The 19,429-nt window shown below is 38.5% G+C and overlaps 2 protein-coding genes across 3 annotated transcripts; one reads left to right on the forward strand and one right to left on the reverse strand.

Annotated features, from left to right (window-relative positions):
- Positions 1–7,250: 7,250 nt before the first annotated feature.
- On the forward strand, positions 7,251–11,715 carry LOC128621538 (E3 ubiquitin/ISG15 ligase TRIM25-like). Of its 2 annotated transcripts, XM_053647384.1 has the most exons (6): positions 7,251–8,018; positions 8,651–8,746; positions 8,844–9,077; positions 9,265–9,391; positions 10,327–10,386; positions 10,568–11,715. In XM_053647384.1, the coding sequence occupies exons 1-6, from the start codon at positions 7,434–7,436 to the stop codon at positions 11,095–11,097; spliced, it is 1,632 nt and encodes a 543-aa protein (XP_053503359.1). In that variant the 5' UTR covers positions 7,251–7,433; the 3' UTR covers positions 11,098–11,715. The 2 variants fall into 2 exon arrangements, with proteins under 2 accessions (XP_053503359.1, XP_053503358.1); XM_053647383.1 differs by lacking the exon at positions 10,327–10,386 and having other exon boundaries at positions 7,361–8,018.
- Positions 11,716–14,814: 3,099 nt separating this feature from the next.
- Positions 14,815–17,952, reverse strand: LOC128621760 (tripartite motif-containing protein 16-like). The gene is made up of 6 exons (XM_053647720.1): positions 17,878–17,952; positions 17,497–17,730; positions 17,151–17,310; positions 16,721–16,780; positions 14,983–14,990; positions 14,815–14,895 (listed from the first exon to the last, which is right to left on the reverse strand). The coding sequence occupies exons 1-6, from the start codon at positions 17,950–17,952 to the stop codon at positions 14,815–14,817; spliced, it is 618 nt and encodes a 205-aa protein (XP_053503695.1).
- Between the last annotated feature and the right edge of the window lie 1,477 nt (positions 17,953–19,429).

The following is a 19,429-nucleotide window of genomic DNA, read 5'->3' on the forward strand; positions in this document are numbered from 1 at the left end:
CCCCCCCCTATTTTTCCTTAAAATTTCTGATTGTTTTTCACTTAATTTTTATATGTTGTAATGTCACACTGAGGGTGGAAAAAGTACTGACATGATTAATCTTAGTTCCAATTTTTTCCATCACAAAAACTTTAACAGGGGTATATAGACTTTTTATATCCACTGAATATATGTATTAAGCAATTAAATTTTTTTTAAAAAATTGCAATTTTATTTTTCACTTTACCAAATATAAAAAATGTCAAATGTCTTTAACATTCCCAGGCTGACAAAGACTTTTTCTCCTCACAGTGCTGGATCTTTCTGTGCTGATGGTGGTGTAAACACAACCTACTGTCTGTAAAAGGCATTTTTAGGCATCCGCCATTAGGTGGTGGAGGCATTATGCTTGGCGTGATGCCTCAAGAAAGAGTAGTTGAATGTTTGAAGGATTTATCTGGAATAATCATTGTAACCAGCAGATGAACTGATTAGATTTTGGAATTAATCCAAACAGGGACAAGGTTACAGCAAGGTCAAGTGGCTGAAAATTATTCAAATGCCTGAAGCTTCTGCTTGTTCTTCAATAGCTTCCTCTGAGCTCAGAGGAACTGTCTCTAGAGTCTTGAGTCTCAATAATGTCAAAGGCACAGATCTGGTTAGGGGAACAGAAATATATCTACAGCTCTAAAGGTCCCAAAGAACATAGGGGCTTCGGTTATTCTAAAATGGAAGATGTGTGAAACCAGTAAGACTCTTTCTAGCGCTAGACCCTCGCCAAAACGAGCAAACATGGAGAAGCGCCTTAGTCATGGAGATGACCAAGAACCTGAAGGTCACTCTGCTTTTCCACACACAGAACTGCTGCTCACTGGATGATTTTCTACAGACTGCTGTGTGTGAAAATCCCAGGAGATCAAACCAGCCTCTCTGGCACCAACACTCAAAGTCATTGAGATCACAATTTTTCCCCTATTTAATGTTTGGTGTGAATATTAAAGGAAGCTCTTGACCTGTATTTGCATAATTCTGTGCCTTGCGCTGCTGCCATGTGATTGTCATGTACAGAGGAGGTGAGACGGATGCAAGTGCAGTTAAAATGTTTATTACAGTGGCAGGCAGACAAATCCAAAACATGTATCAAAACAGTGAACAGGAAACAGGAAGAGGTCAGGCGATCAGCAAACAGCAATAGCAGCGACAATCTAAAATGCACAACGAGGGAACAGAAACAGCTTGGATGCATCAGGTGGGTAAACACTGAACATTATTTTGCCAAGAACAAAGACACACAATGGTTTAAATAAACAAACTAGTCAAAGGTTAAAGCAGCACTCGGTGCAAGGGGGAAATTTCTTACAGTGATTGGCAGATTGGATAATTTCATGAATGTGCAGGTGTACAGGTGCTCCTAATAAAATGGATGGTGTGTGTGCAGTGTAAAAGAACTACTTTAGTTGTATTATAGATGGTTTAAAAATAATTTTAAGTTATACTGAGGTAAAAATGTTTACCTAAATCTTCTACTTTTTATTTATGAGTGAAACTAATGAAACTATCTGTTCCTGGACCATTAATATGATGGTACCATTAAAAAGTTTAATCGTTGGATGATGCAGAGGTGAGCTCTTTTTTCCAGAGGTGAGCTTTTTCCAGAAATAAAATGTTACACCTAAAAAAAAAAGGGGATAATTTAAAGGTTACTTCCTTCCAGCATGGGCTTTGGGATGCAGTATATCAGTTTGGCCCACTGTTTAATTTAAAGTGTGAGTTGTTATATTAGTGAACATTAATAAGCTTAATTATGTCTTTGTAATTTTGTGGGAATTTCCAAAATATTAGCACTATATCTGTATATAGATGTATTCCATATGTTGCACTTTGGGTTGTGATGCAGCTTCCAGTGGTAAAATAATAATAAAGACATGAGCATCCTTGTTTCCTTGCATTTTAATTTGCTGTGTGAAAGAGTATGAAACCAGACTTCTATAACGTGATAAAAATTAAGTTCTTATTTACTCCATTAAATGCTGTAAAATAAATAAATAAATAAATAAATAAATAAACAACAATATTATATTTATTGCTAAGCTTTAGAACATTAATAAAGTTGAAAAGACAATGCTTGTTACTCAAGTGTCTTCCTTTTATCAGTCCTGTTTTAATGTTTGCTCTCTTTGCATATTTTTGAGGGACAACTCATAGCACCATACATGCATGCATGCATGTTAAAATGCAGACCTTCTACACAAGTTTGGCAGGACTGAGTTGGAGAATAAAAGTTAATTACAAATATATATGTGCTTCTGTGAACACCGAATAGCTACCAGGTGTAACATCTTGATATGTACTTGTCTGCAGCAATGTTCATAGAGCCATAGTGAGAACTTGCACTCTATTTCATCTCTTCTAACTATCAGAGGCCATGTTTAACACCTGAATAGCCCTGATCCCTGATGTTGGCATGCAGATTCCCTGGAGAGTAATGCTCATGAGGATGAAACACTCCTGGAATAGGATGACATCCAGCCTGTTCATAGGTTTATAGGCCATAAACCATATGACCTCTCAACCAGTGGGCCAATCTCTGCAGGAGGTCACCCTGTGCCAATAGTGACAGATGAATAACTTGTCAAATAAATAGCTGCCATGTGGTTTAATAAAAATTATGCTCATACTGGATACAGAAGGGAACATCCCCCACATTTGAAGAAAGCTTTGAGGTCATTCACCTGGTTCACAAACTTGGGAGACACAACCTTAAGCAGGAACCCAAGGTTTAGCCATAACATCACTCTGTCATCTGGCTCAAATTTATCACCATGACTTGCAGTACTCCAACTTGCTGAATTCTTCAACCATTCTTGCTGAGATCACCAACAAAAGCACCATTCCGTTTCTTCTGCACCACAAGATGGCTGAGAGCTCTGGGCAAACCCTTTTTGTTCATTGCAATTTTTTTTCTAAGTCTTTTTGTAAATGTCTCTTCCTTGATCAATATGATCACCAAAGCTGTCTAAACATTAGATTATTGCTCGAAATTATTTTCAGATTTTTAAGCTCATAAATACTTTCTGGTTTCACAATGGCCGTTGCAATATCCCACACTATACTCATGTCCTTGAAGTCTTACAGCGCACCGTGTCATGAATATGTTTTTGCTTCATCAAACGCCTGCCTTTGAGATTGGGTATCCACATTTCATGGTGCCTAAACCCATTTCACTTGCATCTATCTGGACTTTGAATGGTCTTGAAAAATCAGGTGCTAGTGGCACTGGTGCCTATAGCAGAGACTGTTTTAGATCTTCAAACGCATCCTAAATGCCTTGGTCCAGGCACATATATGAAGCGGTGGTACCATACTGTTAACCCAAGAAATCTTTGTACATCTTAAACTGAAATTTCACAACTGCTTCCACCTTAGCCTGTTCAGTTTTTATTCCCTCAGCTGACACCATGCAACCCAGAAATGTTAGAGAGGTTTTTAACAGGTGACACTTCTTTAGGTCCAGACTTAGCCCAGACAGTTAGCCAGTCAAACAACAGGTTCCCCAGAAATTATATTTTTCTTTCTTTATAGCCTTGGCTTGCTGTACCAACACCCAAACACACTGTCTATTGTCATCTGAAATGTTAATGTTTTCCTGAGCCAGGTATAAATGTAGAGTTGCTAGATGGTCATTAGTAGTGGTTGCTCTAAATGTAAATGACCAGGGTTCAGTACTGGAGTTGTTTGTTAGGGTGTAGATGTTTTGTAAGAAATATGCTTTGAGTGCTGATTTCTTATCTTTTGGGCCTCTGGTTAACCTGGCTCCAGTAATGTTTGGCTTCTGACATGCCTCTTTCTACTAGAATCCCAACTCTAACCAACTCATCCACCGTCTTTATGATCCCTCTAAGAAGACTAGCAAAGCGAGGATTGCATTTCTGCAAAATTGTCTGTACAGTTTCCCTCTCTGACATATAACTTCTCCATTTCAGGCATGGTGCTTGGTACTGAAATGCAAATGTACAAATGGGTTCTTGAATTCCTTGTTTCCTTTCTCTGGTCCTCTTTTCAACCTCTGCCTCGTAACAAATGAAGTTGGTATTAAATTGTGCCCACAAATGAAGGTACTTTGTTCTTGACATGCCACTAGTGCTTAGCCTTGACTGCTAATACAGAAGTAAGTGCTGCAATGACTTCAACATCACTGAGGGGTTTGATTGCCATGAACTCTTTCATTCGATAAAGATCAAGTGATATTCTTTGTCTCCTACTCCCCAAAACTGTGGAATCTCTACCTTAATGGGTGACTTGTAATGGTATCCTGTACATCCTTCAACAGGGTAATTCCAAATTCCACTGTGATTTGTGGTGACAGTGGTGATTGAGGGATTGGTTGGATGTGTTTCTGGTACCTGGGTCATGCAGTGTTGAGATCGTGGGGTTGTGCGACTGCACCATACTTTTTAGCTGAATGTCTAAATTTGCTTAAGACAATCCACCACTGACTGTCCCAGTTCTTGCATTTCCAGGTGCAACCGCCTCTCAAGTCTGCTAAAGTCTCTTCCCTATTGGTAGTTAAATTTTTGTTCCATAGCTTGAATCTTCTTTTCCAGGTCTGCCAAGCCACCACTATACTGTGCTGGAATATCCACCATCTTTTGATGAGAAACGTTGACTACATGTGCTGTTTTTTGTTCAAGTTGTGAAATCTTCTTCTGCACTTTATCCAATGTGAGAGAAAGAAGTGTGTCACTTGGTTCATCCATTGCTAGGAAAGGTGGAGGCCAGTTTCCCTCTTGTTCGGGTTCAGTTTGAGCCTGTCCTTCACTTTCGAGCTTTATCTAAATGCAGATAAAGTTGGCCGAGTGCACAAATGATGTCCTGAAGATGTTCTCTTCTGGTTACAAATGTACTTGCCGTAAAGTTTGGATTAAGGCTGCATTCCCCGATTGTTTCAGACTCATGCCCATGCACAGCCATTTTAACTGACCCTCCCACAAACGAGTAAAATGAGGAAAGCAAGCACACTAGGACTTGGACTAGGAATGCAGCTAATATTGTTTTAATATTGTCTCTAGAAAGGTCTTGCCCCTATATGGACCATCAATTTTATAACCCCTCCTTTTTTTTTTGTTTTACATAAGAAAAAGGGGTGCTAAGAACATTCTAGATAGTAAGAATATACCAAATGTGATGGTAGGAAACAGAAAAAACACCCAGAAACAAAATTTAACACTTGTATCAGAAGTGTATACTTATATCAAAAATTGTATACAGTACATACAGAAATGTTTACCTCCACCTCACCACACACACAGCTCAACATCCACCTCTTATACACAATATTTACAAAAGAGAAGAGTCTTCATCACTGAAGTCCTCGCCAAATTTTCCCAGTGTTGCTTGTAGTTATGTGAGTTGGTGGGCTGAAAGATGTCAAACCCTAGAAACAGTAGCCAGTTGCATGACTGGGTTGTTTTGCAGATAGCTTGATGATAACTGGAGAACAACACAAGCTACAGAGGATAAGGTTAATCGAGAAACTGAAGATAAATTCCAAGATAGATTAGGAACAACGTAGCTGGTGTAAAGAGAAAGTTTAAAGGTGGCTGTGTTATTTGTTTTGGTTCAGGATGCTTGTTTGGTATTGCAATGTCACCAGAACAACTTTTATAGCGCATTATAACAAGGAATAACATAAAAAGGAAGGGAAACCATCATCGGTCAGACGTAAGAGAAAATATTGTGTACAGTTCACGTGAAAATATTTAGTTTCTCATCAAAACTTGATTTCAATGCTTATACTAAATGTAATTTAAACATTGTAATTTAAAAATGTGCTTTATTGATGCACAATGGATATTGAGGGGAAATAAAATGAAACTGCTGAGGAGAGGTTTTCATCTTGTGGTATGGCCTTTATATTTCTGTTCTCAAAGTTTTCTTCAAATGGTGGAGGTGAGCTGTGGAGGTTGGTGGTGATGTCTGATAGTGACTACATCAGTGGTTTATTTCTTTTTCTAGACATTCCAAATTGTTCTATTGGCTATGTCCAATGTTTGCGCAAAGGCTCTGATTGATTTTCTCTCTTTTTCTCAGCTTCAGAATGGCTTGCTTTTCTCCCAGAGACAGCTTTCTGATCTTCATGTTGGTTTATCCTTTTTAACAACAAATGCAGTCTTCAAAGGTGAAACCCAGGGCTCAAACCAAGAGTAAACCTTCAGAGCTATTAATTGTTTAAACAGTCAAACTAACAGGTCACACCTGGGCAACAAGAAGCACTTGTCAGTCACATGTTCCAATATTTGTGATCACTTGAAAAATGGGTGGGTTCAAACAAAAGGTGCCATGTTCTAAGTTGTTTAACACATCTAGATGTAAATATGAGGAAATCAAAGCTTCATCTTCATCTTTTGACCTCAAATCCAAATTTCTTCGGTATATAGCAAAAACAAAAGCAATGGCCTAGTCGTTCTGATACATTCAGAGGGGACTTTTGTAGAAACTAATATGACTTAATTCTGATTATTTATTTTAAAATAAGATCTTGGTGGCTGCATCAACATGGAAACATGGGATAAAGTTTAATCAAGGTGAATTTTGACTGTGCAATTAGAGAACAAAATGTTGAGTCATACGTATTCTTTCATTAAAAAAAAATAACAAACAATTTCAAAATGCTTTCATTTTGGATGATGGCGTTGTTGTTTTTTTGTACTCTCACGGCACCCCTTGTTTAGTTTTGTTTGTTTTTTCACTCCTGCAGCTGTTTTACAGTACTGACTGTACTGATACCTTTGCTTTGGTCTTTTTTGGATTGTTTTTGGTAATTTAATTTGGATAAGATACACCTTAAATGCTTTTATGATATGAATGTATCCCACTTGGCCCTGCAATGGATTGGCACCCTGTCCAGGGTGTACCCTGCCTTGTGCCCGATGCTCCCTGGGATAGGCTCCAGGTTCCCCGTGACCCTGAAAAGGAGTAAGTGGTAGAAGATGGATGGATGGATGGATGGATGTAAATGTAACGGACATGTTAATGTCCTGACAATGATATCAGTGATGTTGTATTCACAAACATCATTTCTTTGCTTGCATTTCCTCATTTGTAAGTCACTTTGAATAAAAGCATCTGCTAAATGAATAAAAGTAAATGTAAATTTCAGTGATGATGTAAAAACACATTCAAATACACTGGAGCAAAGATATTTGGAACAAATTAGAATTAAATTAACCTGACTCTTTAAATCACTTTTGTCCTGTAGCTACACTTTTTCTTTAAACTCTGCACTCCCTTTTGCTTTAAAGCCACACCCGCTGTCTCTGTCACAGAACCAGGAAGTTAATTTCAGAGGAAACAAAACTAAAACTAGGACTGACGCTCTCTCTCTCTCTCTCTCTCTCTCTCTCTCTCTCTCTCTCTCTCTCTCTCTCTCTCTCTCATTGTGTGAGTGCAGGAAAATGGCAGAGGCTAGTATTTCAGTAGATCAGGATCAGTTGAAATGTCCAGTTTGTCAGAATCTCCTGAAGGATCCTGTAGTTACTCCCTGTGGCCACAGTTACTGTAAGGTGTGTATTAATGGCTGCTGGGATCAGGAGGATCTGAAGGGCGTCTATAGCTGTCCCCAATGCAGAGAAACTTTCACTCCAAGGCCTGTTCTACGCAGGAACAACATGCTGGTTGAAGTGGTGGAGAAACTGAAGGAGACTGAACTCCAAGCTTCTGCTCACTGTTACGCTGGACCTGGAGATGTGGAGTGTGATTCCTGCATCAGGAGAAAACACAAAGCAATTAAAACCTGTCTGGTGTGTCTGGCCTCCTTTTGTGAAGATCATCTTAAACCTCATTTTCAGTCTCCTGCCTTTAAGAAGCACAAGTTAGCTGAAGCCTATGCAGAGCTCCAGGAGAAGATCTGCTCTCAGCATGACAAACTCCTCGAGATCTACTGTCGTACTGACCAAAGCTTCATCTGTTATTTGTGTGCGATGGATGATCACAAAGGCCATGATACGGTTTCAACTAAAGCAGAAAGAACTGAAAAACAGGTGAGAACCAAAAATCTAATATTTTCTAGGGCAGCTCATACAAATAATATATTTAATGTCATTTCTGTAGTTAATTTGCCTTAGTCAGGTATAGGGCACGGAACTCCTTAATTTTAAGGATTTTTTAAGGACATTTTAATGTTTGCATTGAAGGAAAGTTTATGAAGTGCTACTGGTAATTAAATGTTAAATAAATGTGTCTTCCTCATAACTAATTGAACTTTATACAGCTGACACCCATAATAATATCCACACATGACAGGGTAATTAGATTTGATTTTATATTATTTAATTTTTAGTATCATGTCATTATTTAATTGTTTAATTTATTTTACAAAGTGGTTCTTAACTGATAACCACCCTAGATCCACTACACTCGGTGTAGTTATTAGAAAGCAGACATGAACCTTCTGCTTAAGATGCTTATATTCAGAATATTTCCAAACCGCATGCCAGTAGCTACTTTATGCCAGTGAACATCTTCCTTCTTACCTAGGGAATATGTGTAGGTGTGATTTTATTTTTTGTGTTTTAATTTTTTTATTATAATTTTAACTTGTTCTCTGCATTTAATTTCACCACACTGAGCTCCTGATGCAGAAATAATGAAATGTATTTTTATTTGGTTTCAGAATGAGGTAAAGGAGGAGCAGATGAAATCCCAGCAGAGGATCCAGGAGAAGCAGGACAAGGTGCAGGAGCTGAAACAGACTGTGGACACTATTAAGGTGAGGAGTGAACAGAGACTCACATATACACAATGTATACATTATATGGTAAGCAAAAAAAAGTTCATCCGTGTGTGTGTGTGTGTTTGTCTAACAGAGGCGTTCACAGGCAGCAGTAGATGAGAGTGAGAAGATATTTACTGAGCTGATCAGCTCCATGGAGAAAAAGCGCTCAGAGGTGAAGGAGCTGATCAGAGCTCAGGAGAAAGCTGAACTGAGTCGACCTGAACGACTCCTGAAGCAACTGGAGCAGGAGATTGCTGATCTTAAGAGGGGAGTCACTGAGCTGGAGCAGCTTTCACACACACACGATCACATCCACTTCCTCCAGGTAACACTCACTGTCCAATCTACAGAGGGCGCTGTTCCTCACAAAGCTTCCTCCTAAAGCTCATTATAGCAACAATAAATGTTTCTGTCTGAGATCACAAGTGTGTGTTTGATCTGATTCAGTCTGAGATTCATTCGTTCCCCTCCTACACTTTTCTCCTTCTCTATTACGTGTTTCCACTCTGTAGAGTTTCCCGTCTCTCTGTGTTTCTCCTGGATCTGAGGACTCACCCAGCTTCACTGTCAATCAACATCTCTCATTTGATGGAGTGAGGAAACCTCTCTCAGATCTGAAAAAACGAGTCGAGGAAATCTGTGAGTCCTTCATATTGTAAAGAAGGTGTCCTGGTGGAAAATATTAATTTGCTCTAAAGCTGGTAAAGACAGCAATAAAATTCATACAACAGGAATAAGGAATGTCTAGACTGCAGAAACGTTTGATGTATGATTATGTAAAATTACCTTTACAACAATAGCCAAAGCTGTTAGACTATTGAAAAGTGTAAACTTACCTCACCAGCAGTTATAATCCAATGATTTTGGCTCCTTCTGCTCCCTGCTTGATCTCTCACGATGCGTGGAGCCTTGCTGACCTGAAAATCACTTGCTGCTGCTGAGGATGACCCTGCATAGATAACATACAGGTCACCATGGGTTTACTGAAGATGGTACCATATGGGCACCCTAAAGTCATCTGTGGCTGTGCTTCCTTGGAGAGCTTTAAGATGGCTATTGCTAAGAATAGTTTACTCTCGAGTCTCCATCACTGAACAGTTAATTACTTCAGTTTGATATGAGAAACTTAAATGTAAAACTCTGATGATGCTCATACTCAAGTTCCTGTTAACACACTTAGAGATTTTTGACTTTATTTATTGTAATACAAAATAAATGATTTATAATCGCACTATCCGGTATGACCCAGATGAGGACAGGTTCCTCTCAAGGTTTCTTCTTCATGTCGTCTCAGGGAGATTTTCCTCGCCATTGCAGCTTCTGGCTTGCTCCTTAGGGATAAATTTGAATTATAATTTTATTAGCAGATTTCTGTAAAGCTGCTCTGTAACAACATCCACTGTTAAAAGTGCTAATTAAGTGCCTTAATTTCCATCAGAATTTTTTTTAAACTTATTTTCAAAGCTTTACTTTAATAATTCTTCTAAATGGTGCAGATTTTTTTCAGACAAAATTGTCTGTCTGAAGCTTTCAAATCATTTTTCCGTTTCCATTTTGTCTCTCCATCTCCACAGTTGCAGCAGTTCAGATAATTTTACCCTCAAACCTGAAGAGTAGAGAAGATTTTCTTCAGTGTGGGTGTAAAATACACACACACAAACTTACACACACACACACACCTGATTTTACCTGATGATGTTAGGTAATATTTAAAATATTTTATATAGAAAATAGGATAGACACGGACAGGTGTCTCTGACATTTGCTGTAAATCCTGTGATTAATATCTAACCTGTGGACATTTTATTGTTATAGATTTCTGTTATCTGACTCTGGATCCCAACACACCACACCGTCAACTCATTCTGTCTGAGAAGAACAGATCGATGACATGGAGTGAAAGAGATCAGCGATACCCTGATCATCCAGAGAGATTTGACTCTTACATGCAGGTGTTGTGTAAGGAGAGTGTGAGTGGACACTGTTACTGGGAGGTGGATTGGAGCGGTGATGGTGTGTACATTTCAGTCTCGTATAAAGAGATCAGCAGGAAAGGGCAGTGTTACAAGTGTATATTTGGATACAACAGTCAGTCCTGGAGTCTGTGGTGTTCTTCTTCCTCTGTCTCTTTCCGGCACAACGGCATTAAGACTGAGCTCCAAGGTCCAGCGTCCTCCAGAATAGGAGTGTATGTGGATCACAGTGCAGGAACTCTGTCCTTCTACAGTGTCTCTGACACGATGAGGCTCCTCCACAGAGTCCACACCACATTCACTCAGCCTCTATACACTGGGTTCTGGCTACCTTTTTATAACTCAGCTGTCAGGTTATGTGATCCAAGATGAAACGTTAGTAAATGTTTAGTAAAAATTAACACTGGAATGTCAGATTTAATTTCTCCCTGAACTACAGTGCCACTTTTGGATGCACAACCTGTAAAATACCAATGAATTATTAGTAGTAGTAGTAGTAGTAGGACTAGTAGTATCTAAGCTTAACCATCCTATACTGTGCATCCGGAAAGTATTCACAGCACTACACTTTTTCCACATTTTGTTATGTTACAGCTTTATTTTAAAATGGATTAAATTAAAAATTTTCCTCAAAATTCTACAAACAATACCCCATAATGACAGCGTGAAAGACGTTTGTTTGAAATCTTTGCAAATTTATTAAAAATAAAAAACAAAAAAAGCACATGTACATAAGTATATAAAGCCTTTGCTCAATACTTTGTTGAAGCACCTTTGGCACCAATTACAGCCTCAAGTCTTTTTGAGTATGATGCTACAAGCTTGGCACACCTATTTTTGGGCAGTTTCTCCCATTCTTCTTTGCAGGACCTCTCAAGCTCCATCAGGTTGGATGGGGAGCATCGGTGCACAGCCATTTTCAGATCTCTCCAGAGATTTGGAATAAGGCTGTATCATAACAAAAGGTGGAAAAAGTGAAGCGCTGTGAATATTTTCTGGGTACACTGTACATTAAGTTACACAAATAACCTCAGTATTATGTCCTCTGCTGTTGCCCCACTATAAAAAACAAACTCGTAATTATCCACATGTTCATACTCAAATTTATTTACACAGAAAGAGCAAAGTTGACCGTTCGAAGAACTAGTTCATTTAGCTTTCACAGGATTTAAACAAAAGAAAGAAAGAAAAAATAGTTACCGATATGACTGTTTGTCCGTCATCTTACATCGCTGATCCTGGGATTGCCTGTGCAAAAAAAAAGTATTCTGCACATGTTCAGTGACCTGTAATTTTTTTGGAAGGGGATGACTGTTTATAGCTGCTATAATGTAAGTGAGAACAGGAACTAACAGCTTTCTCTTTTCATGCACCTTGGGTATGGAATGAAATGCCAAATGTAATCAACTTAGATATCCTTCTCACTTTGAGTACTTTTAAAGGTCTTTTGCAAACTGCTTTAAAGGAAACGTGCAATTGTTTTTATTGATCAGTTTTTATAGATTGAGTGTATGTTTTTTTTTTATGTATGTACTTGTAGTATTTGCTATTTCTGTTTAATTTTACTGTGAAACTTAAATGTGTTGCCGTCTTGATCAGGATTTAAGAGATTGTACTATCTCAATGGCACCTTCCTGGTTAAATAAAGAGGGGAAAATAAATAAAGTACATCTATGCAAAGGATGACTAACTAATGTAAACTTCTAATGATTGGCTTTGTATCATATAAATGATAACATGACCTGCATTTTTGAGAGAGAGAGAGAGAGAGAGAGAGAGAAGAGAGGAATGACTGTTTATAGCTGCTATAATGTAAGTGAGAACAGGAACTAACTTGTTTAGTATGGGGACGTGCTGTTAAAGGAAATTTATCAGCTTTGGGGTGGTAACAGTAATCCTGCTTCATCACCAACTCTCTCCAGCCTGGGCATCACTGGAACGGTTCTGTGCTGGGTGAAATCCTATCACTCTGACAGATCCTTCAAGGTATCATGGAGGGGAGGTATTTCTGAAACTCAGCAACTCACAACTGCTGTTTCACAGGGGTCAGTTCTGGGTCCACTCCTCTTTTCTATCTACACTACATCTCTAGGGAAGTCTCATGGCTTCTCATATCATTGCTATGCTGATGACACCCAGCTCTATTTGTCCTTCCAGCCAGACAATCCATCCGTCTCTGCACGTATCTCTGCTTGCCTGTCGGACATCTCGGTCTGGATGAGGGAACACCATCTTAAGCTCAACCTGGCAAAATCTGAGCTTCTCGTTATCCCAGCCTGTCCCTCAATCAACCACAACCTCACTGTACAGCTCAGCTCAACCACACTCAAGCCAACCGGGACGGCCAGGAACCTTGGGATGATTCTTGATGACAGCTCGACCTTTACAGACCACATCTCAACAACTGCACGGTCCTGTAGGTTCATTCTGTACTACATCAAGAAAATCCTACCCTACCTCACCGAACAGATACTAGTCCAGGCTCTTGTTATCTCAAAACTGGACTACTGCAACTCACTACTTCCGGGCCTCCCAGCCAGCTCCATCAAACCCCTTCAGATGATTCAGAATGCAGCAGCACGCCTCGTCTTCAACCAGCCCAAGAGAACCCATGTCACACCCCTCTTCATCTCCCTCCACTGGCTTCCTGTAGCCGCCCACATCAAATTCAAGGCCTTGATGCTCACCTACAAGACCTTGTCTTGTACCCTTGTCTTGTACCCTTGCACCCTCCTACCTCAACTCTCTCCCGAAGGCTTACATTCCCTCACGCAATCTGTGATCGATTAGCGACCGGCGTTTAGTAGTTCCCACTCAGCGTGGCTCAAGGTCCCTTTCCAGAACCTTAACACTAACTGTTCCTCAGTGGTGGAATAGAATTCCAACCTCAATCCGGACCGCAGAATCTCTCACCATCTTCAAAAAACAGCTAAAGACCCAGCTCTTCCGTGAGCACATAACCAACTCATAAAAAAAAAAAAAAAAATTAAATTTTGCGCTTACACCTCTTCTCTGTGCACTTTGCTTCTTCTGGAACTCAATTTATGGATCTTGTATGGTAGCACTACTTGTATTGTTCTCTGCTTGATATATCGCTTTGCTTGTATTTTTCTCATTTGTAAGTCACTTTGGATAAAAGCATCTGCTAAGTGAATAAATGTAAATGTAAATATAAATCACACCGAAGTGTGATTCATATAAAAAAAAGTGTTTATTATAAAAAAAAAGTGTTTTATTCCTCATATATCCTACTAACTAATTAGCAGAATACAGTCCTAAAGTCCATGAGCTGTCATGTAGGTGCAGTAGCTGCTCATAAAACCAAATTTAAACTTTAAAAAAAAAAAAAAAGAAAGAAAGAAAGAAAGGAAAAAAAAGATTTTACTCCCTTCAGGGTGTGAGGTGTATGAAAATATCTGCTGCCATATAGTGGTCCAAATGAGTATTTTCAGCATGCATGTTCTCCACCTGTGAGAAGGATAAAAAGACCTTTTTTAATACAACTAACATACAAATTCAAAACAACAAAGAAAATAAGCAAAACAGAAATATTCTTTATAACGGCATATGTACAAAAAGCACAAACTCAACAACAGGGCAGCATTTCGGTGTGTTTTATGTTTTAGAGAAGACGATGAGTCGTACAGTCTGATTTCCAGTGGAATAAAAGATAAGATATAAGAATTTAAAATAAAGATTGTCTTTGGAAGTTATGTTCAGGTTCAAAATTCAAATGTTTTTAATGGAAATTGTATTAGTTTCGATGGAAGCAATTAAAACAATGCAATTATAATGGTATTTGTTGTGGAATTTCTATTCGACCCATCATCTCAAAAATGTACTCATAAAACACACCTGTGCCTCAAGTAACATCAACCAACAATCAGCAACACATTTATAGCATTTGTTCATCAGTATTGTCATTTTTTTTTTCTAAACATACTAAAATAATACTATTAAGCTAAATAAATAAATGAAATAAAAATAAATGCAGAACAAAAAAAATTAACTTCACAAATATTATCAATTCATAAATAATTAAACATATTAATTAATTAATTAATTAAACCAAATTTAAAAAAAAAAGTCTTATTCTTCAAAAGGCAGAACTGTCCCATCATCACTGTCTCCATGTTGTTGCTGCTGTTGAGCCAGTCTCTGGTCCTGCTGCTGAAAATGTAAAGTATATTTTAGTTTTACAGAAATTATCTACACATTAGTGTAGATACTACGCTTACAATGTTTTTTAAGGAGCACTTGTGCCCCTAATTACAAAAACCAAAGGGCAAAATAAAAAATTTTAGGAGCACAGTTGAAGTTTAGGGTTTTTTAGTGACCGCACTAACAGTAAAATACACTTCAGGAAAGTGAACTGCATTAGTGATGGTTTCTTTCTTTCTTTCTTTCTTTATTTTATTTTATTTTACACTGATTAGTGTTTGATCACGATTTCTATTGTTCCGTGTAATAACCACCAGAGGGTAGTGCTGTGCAGAGTTAGCATTTTATTTGTGTATTGACATTTGGTCTAGTGAGGGCGTACAGAGTAAATGTTTGTTGAACTTTCTTGAAAGCTTTAATGGCTCTAAATACAATTGTTAATAAAGTTATATTATTCCATAAAGTCCTGGTGGTGTGATGAACCCTCTGTTTTCCATAAATCTGGTTAAACCTCTTTAAATATATATATAATATAGAGAGTGGTTTATTACAAATTTATTTCTTTCCCAAATGAACAAAAAGACTTCAATAAAGATTCGTTCATTTCATTTTGATGAAAGCGATTCAAAGGTCCAAGTCAGTGAAATGATCCGATCTTCCCATCACTAACTTCTGCGTCAGACCTACACCATAAACTCTGTATATCTACAGCGGTTTTAGATTAGCCTACACTGTAGCCTGACCTGCACCTCTTGACCTCAACTGCTGTGATTGGTCTGCTGTATCCAGAGACCCTCCCCAGGATGATAAAAATATATCTATAGTATTTCACACTGATTAGGAATGAATGTAATAGAGTCTGATTGCTTGAAGCTTTTAATGAAAGCGCTGAGGCTCGTTACACAAACGGGTTGAACAGAGCAGCTCATAAACCATAAATTAATCTTGTGATCCAAAACATTCATAAACATGTATTGATTCATATCACAACAATGGCCGTCAAAACGTGACAGATATTTATAACAGATAATTTATATATTGGGGATATATACCGCTCGCGTCCCTGTACACCTTGCGGAGTATTAGAGTAGATATAGTATAGTTAGATATGTTGTTAATGTTATGTTCCTTGATAGATTTAGTTAGTTTAAACTATAGATTAGTTCATTTAGTCCCCGCTGGTTTTTCTGCTCCCAGTCCATAGTACTAGTTCATGTTTCTTGTTTTGTGTTGTGACCCTGTTTTCTGTGACCGCGACTCTGATTCCTGCTTTCCCCCGTTTATGCCTGTTTGCCGATCGCCCGACCCTTTGCCTGTCTTGACTATGTTTTTTGGATTACGATTTGGATTTGTCCGCCTGCCCTTAAATAAATACGTCTTTACCTGCTTCCGTACTCTACTCCCTTACGTCTCGCGACGTGACAGAATACTCTGGAACAGAAAAAAAACAAACCCACGTCCACGCACGTTTACTATCCACAGTAAACATCCGAAGAGCACGTAGCTCGTGCACGTAGCTTGTGCATGCGCACGCCCCCTAATCGAGGTCGTGACATTCGCGCGTATCACTCTGGTTGCTAGGCTGTTTGGTCGCGTCATCAAACACGTCATTGTTCGGTCAAATTTATTCGGCCTTTTCACTTATTCAGCCGAACACCGAAAATGCTTTTTTTGCTATTTTCGGCCGAATAATTTCGGTTGCCGAACATTTGGTGCATCCCTAGTGTTTTTCTTACACGTTGTCTGTGTGTGTGTAACAGAGAGTAAATGTCCGCTTTTTTCTCACACACTGTCACAAACTCTCACTGTGTGTGTGTGTGTGTTTTACACCTACACTGCAGGAAATCTTCTCTGCTCTCTGGTTCTGAGACTAAAATCATCTGAACTGCTGCAACTGTGGAGACACAGAGACAAAATGGAGACGGAAACAGTTTAAAGCGTGAAAATGAAAAAAAAAATATTTTATTTAAATTAGATTAGATTAGACTTCACTGCTCCTAATCAGACACGTCTCCATGGAGTACTACTGGATTTAGAGCTTCATCAAGTTATTGGTCAAAAATGTCCCAACACTGTGCGGCATTTAAATGTAAGAATCAGCGACACCGCAAAACCTTAAACCATGAGAACAAGCAAACACTTTTCCCAGGTGAAGCTCTGACAATATGTGTGTTTTATTTTCTCATGGATTTATGTAGGAATTAAGGCCTCAGTTCTTATCTAATCTTCATAATATTTGTTATGACAAATGTTTGCTTGTTTACATTGTGGACGGATTTTGTTGAATTCCTCCTCACAGATTTCCTCGACTCGTTTTTTCAGATCTGAGAGAGGTTTCCTCACTCCATCAAATGAGAGATGTTGACTGACAGTGAAGCTGGGTGAGTCCTCAGATCCAGGAGAAACACAGAGAGACGGGAAACTCTACAGAGAGGAAACACATAATAGAGAAGGAGAAAAATGTAGAAGAGGAACGAATGAATCTCAGACGGAATCAGACCAAACACACACTTGTGATCTCAGACAGGAACATTTATTGTTGCTGTAATGAGCTTTTAGGAGGAAACTTTAAGGAACAGCACCCCCTGTAGATCAGACAGTGAGTGTTACCTGGAGGAAGTGGATGTGATCGTGTGTGTGTGAAAGCTGCTCCAGCTCAGTGACTCTCCTCTTAAGATCAGCAATCTCCTGCTCCAGTTGCTTCAGGAGTCGTTCAGCTCGACTCAGTTCAGCATTCTCCTGAGCTCTGATCAGCTCCTTCACCTCCGAGCGCTTTTTCTCCATGGAGCTGAACAGCTCAGTAAAGATCTTCTCACTCTCATCTACTGCTGCCTGTGAACGCCTCTGTTAGACACACACACACACACACACACACACACACACACACACACACACAAACAGTGTATGTCTAGAGGGAGATTCTTTATAATATCTCTCTCAGTGTGTGTGTGTGTGTGTGTGTGTGTGTGTTTGTGTGTGTTCACTCCTCACCTTAATAGTGTCCACACTCTGTTTCAGCTCCTGCACCTTCTCCTGCTTCTCCTGTATCCTCTGCTGGGATTTCATCTGCTCCTCCTATAGCTCATTCTGAGACCAAATAAAATACATTTATTTATTTTTTTCCAGTTTCATTTTTATTGAACATTTCTGCTGAAAATTTCTGCTGTACATTTCTACTGAACATTTCTGCTGAACATTTCTGCTGAACATTTCTGCTGAACTAAACATTTCTGCTGAACTAAACATTTCTGCTGAACATTTCTGCTGCACATTTCTGCTGACCATTTCTACATTTAAATATATTTAATCATGATCTACAAAAAGAAAGGAAATAAAAAACATTTAAAAAGAAAAATAGACATATTGCTACTAGAATGAACTAAAATAAAGATACCCAAAACAAAGTAATTCTTGTTCATATTTTTTTCACCAATAATAATAACAATAAACTTTATTTTATATAGTGCCTTTAAAAGGCCTCTCAAGGCGCTTTACTGTTAACAATAACAGTAATAATAATAGTTTAATAAGAAAAAACAAAGTCATCAAGTAAAAGCAATCCTAAAGAAATAATTTTGGAGAGAAGATTTAAATAGACTAAAAGACTGGGCTTCTCTAAGATCGGATGGGAGCGAGTTCCACAGTTTTGGAGCATAAGAAGAAAATGCCTCATCACCATTACAGTATGTAAACGAGTCTGAGGGACAGTTAAGAGACCAGAATTGGAGGAACGGAGATCATGTTTTGGGTGTAATGGGTTAAAAGTCTTGTATGTACTCCACTTGTCCTGGAGCCATCCGATTTTTCACAACAATAGACAGATAGATAGTGTCATGGAAAATCAACTTAGTCAAAACTAAAATCTCTCAGAGTCCAGGGGTTTAAGATGCCACAAATCAGACTTTTATTGAAGAATCATAAAAACCGAGAAGTCTGCAGATCATCTGATGAGTACAATCAGCGTTCATGCTTTTATACAATACTAAAACAATATTCTCATTAGGATGGGTTTCCCATGTTTTCTTTTGATCACATTTCTGATGACTCAGCACAATTATGTTTCTTTCTTCATATCTACAAAGGGGGCGCGAGTCCAGTCAGCTTATTTTTTAAGAAGTTTTTATTTGGCTGATCTATGTCATGGATTTCAACAATCCAGCTTAAGAAATCCCTAATATCGAACGGTCTTTAAAGATACAGACTTAAAAAGACAGTACACGCTCAGGGTCTTTATGCAGGTGGAGGGAGGGATTTTTCTTCCGGGAAATAACAGCGCAAGCCTTGAAGAAAAAGATCCTTTTGTAACTGAAGAATAGGCGCTCAATCATTTCACTGACTTTAGCTTCTTTGATGAACACAGTCTCTCTTATGATCTCATATACTGGTTACACATGATTGGATCTTACTTTTGATTTCTTAACATATACCAACTGATTTCTGGCGTGTACCATTTGCTTTTGAAAATATATCATACTAACACACACACACACACACACACACACACGTCCTTGAACACTGGTGAATTCACTACTACAGGTGACGT

The sequence above is a fragment of the Ictalurus furcatus genome, chromosome 17 (assembly GCF_023375685.1).
Source record: "Ictalurus furcatus strain D&B chromosome 17, Billie_1.0, whole genome shotgun sequence".
Classification (NCBI taxonomy): domain Eukaryota; kingdom Metazoa; phylum Chordata; class Actinopteri; order Siluriformes; family Ictaluridae; genus Ictalurus; species Ictalurus furcatus.

Coding starts and splice junctions, on each gene's coding strand:
- LOC128621538 (XM_053647384.1), top strand. CDS start 7,434: ATGGCAGAGGCTAGTATTTCAGTAGATCAGGATCAGTTGAAATGTCCA. Junction 8,747..8,843: donor AGACTGTGGACACTATTAAG/GTGAGGAGTGAA, acceptor TTTGTCTAACAG/AGGCGTTCACAGGCAGCAGT. Junction 9,078..9,264: donor ATCACATCCACTTCCTCCAG/GTAACACTCACT, acceptor TCCACTCTGTAG/AGTTTCCCGTCTCTCTGTGT.
- LOC128621760 (XM_053647720.1), bottom strand. CDS start 17,952: ATGAAATCCCAGCAGAGGATACAGGAGAAGCAGGAGAAGGTGCAGGAG. Junction 17,311..17,496: donor ATCACATCCACTTCCTCCAG/GTAACACTCACT, acceptor TCCTCTCTGTAG/AGTTTCCCGTCTCTCTGTGT. Junction 16,781..17,150: donor CAACAAAATCCGTCCACAAT/GTAAACAAGCAA, acceptor GTGTCTCCACAG/TTGCAGCAGTTCAGATGATT.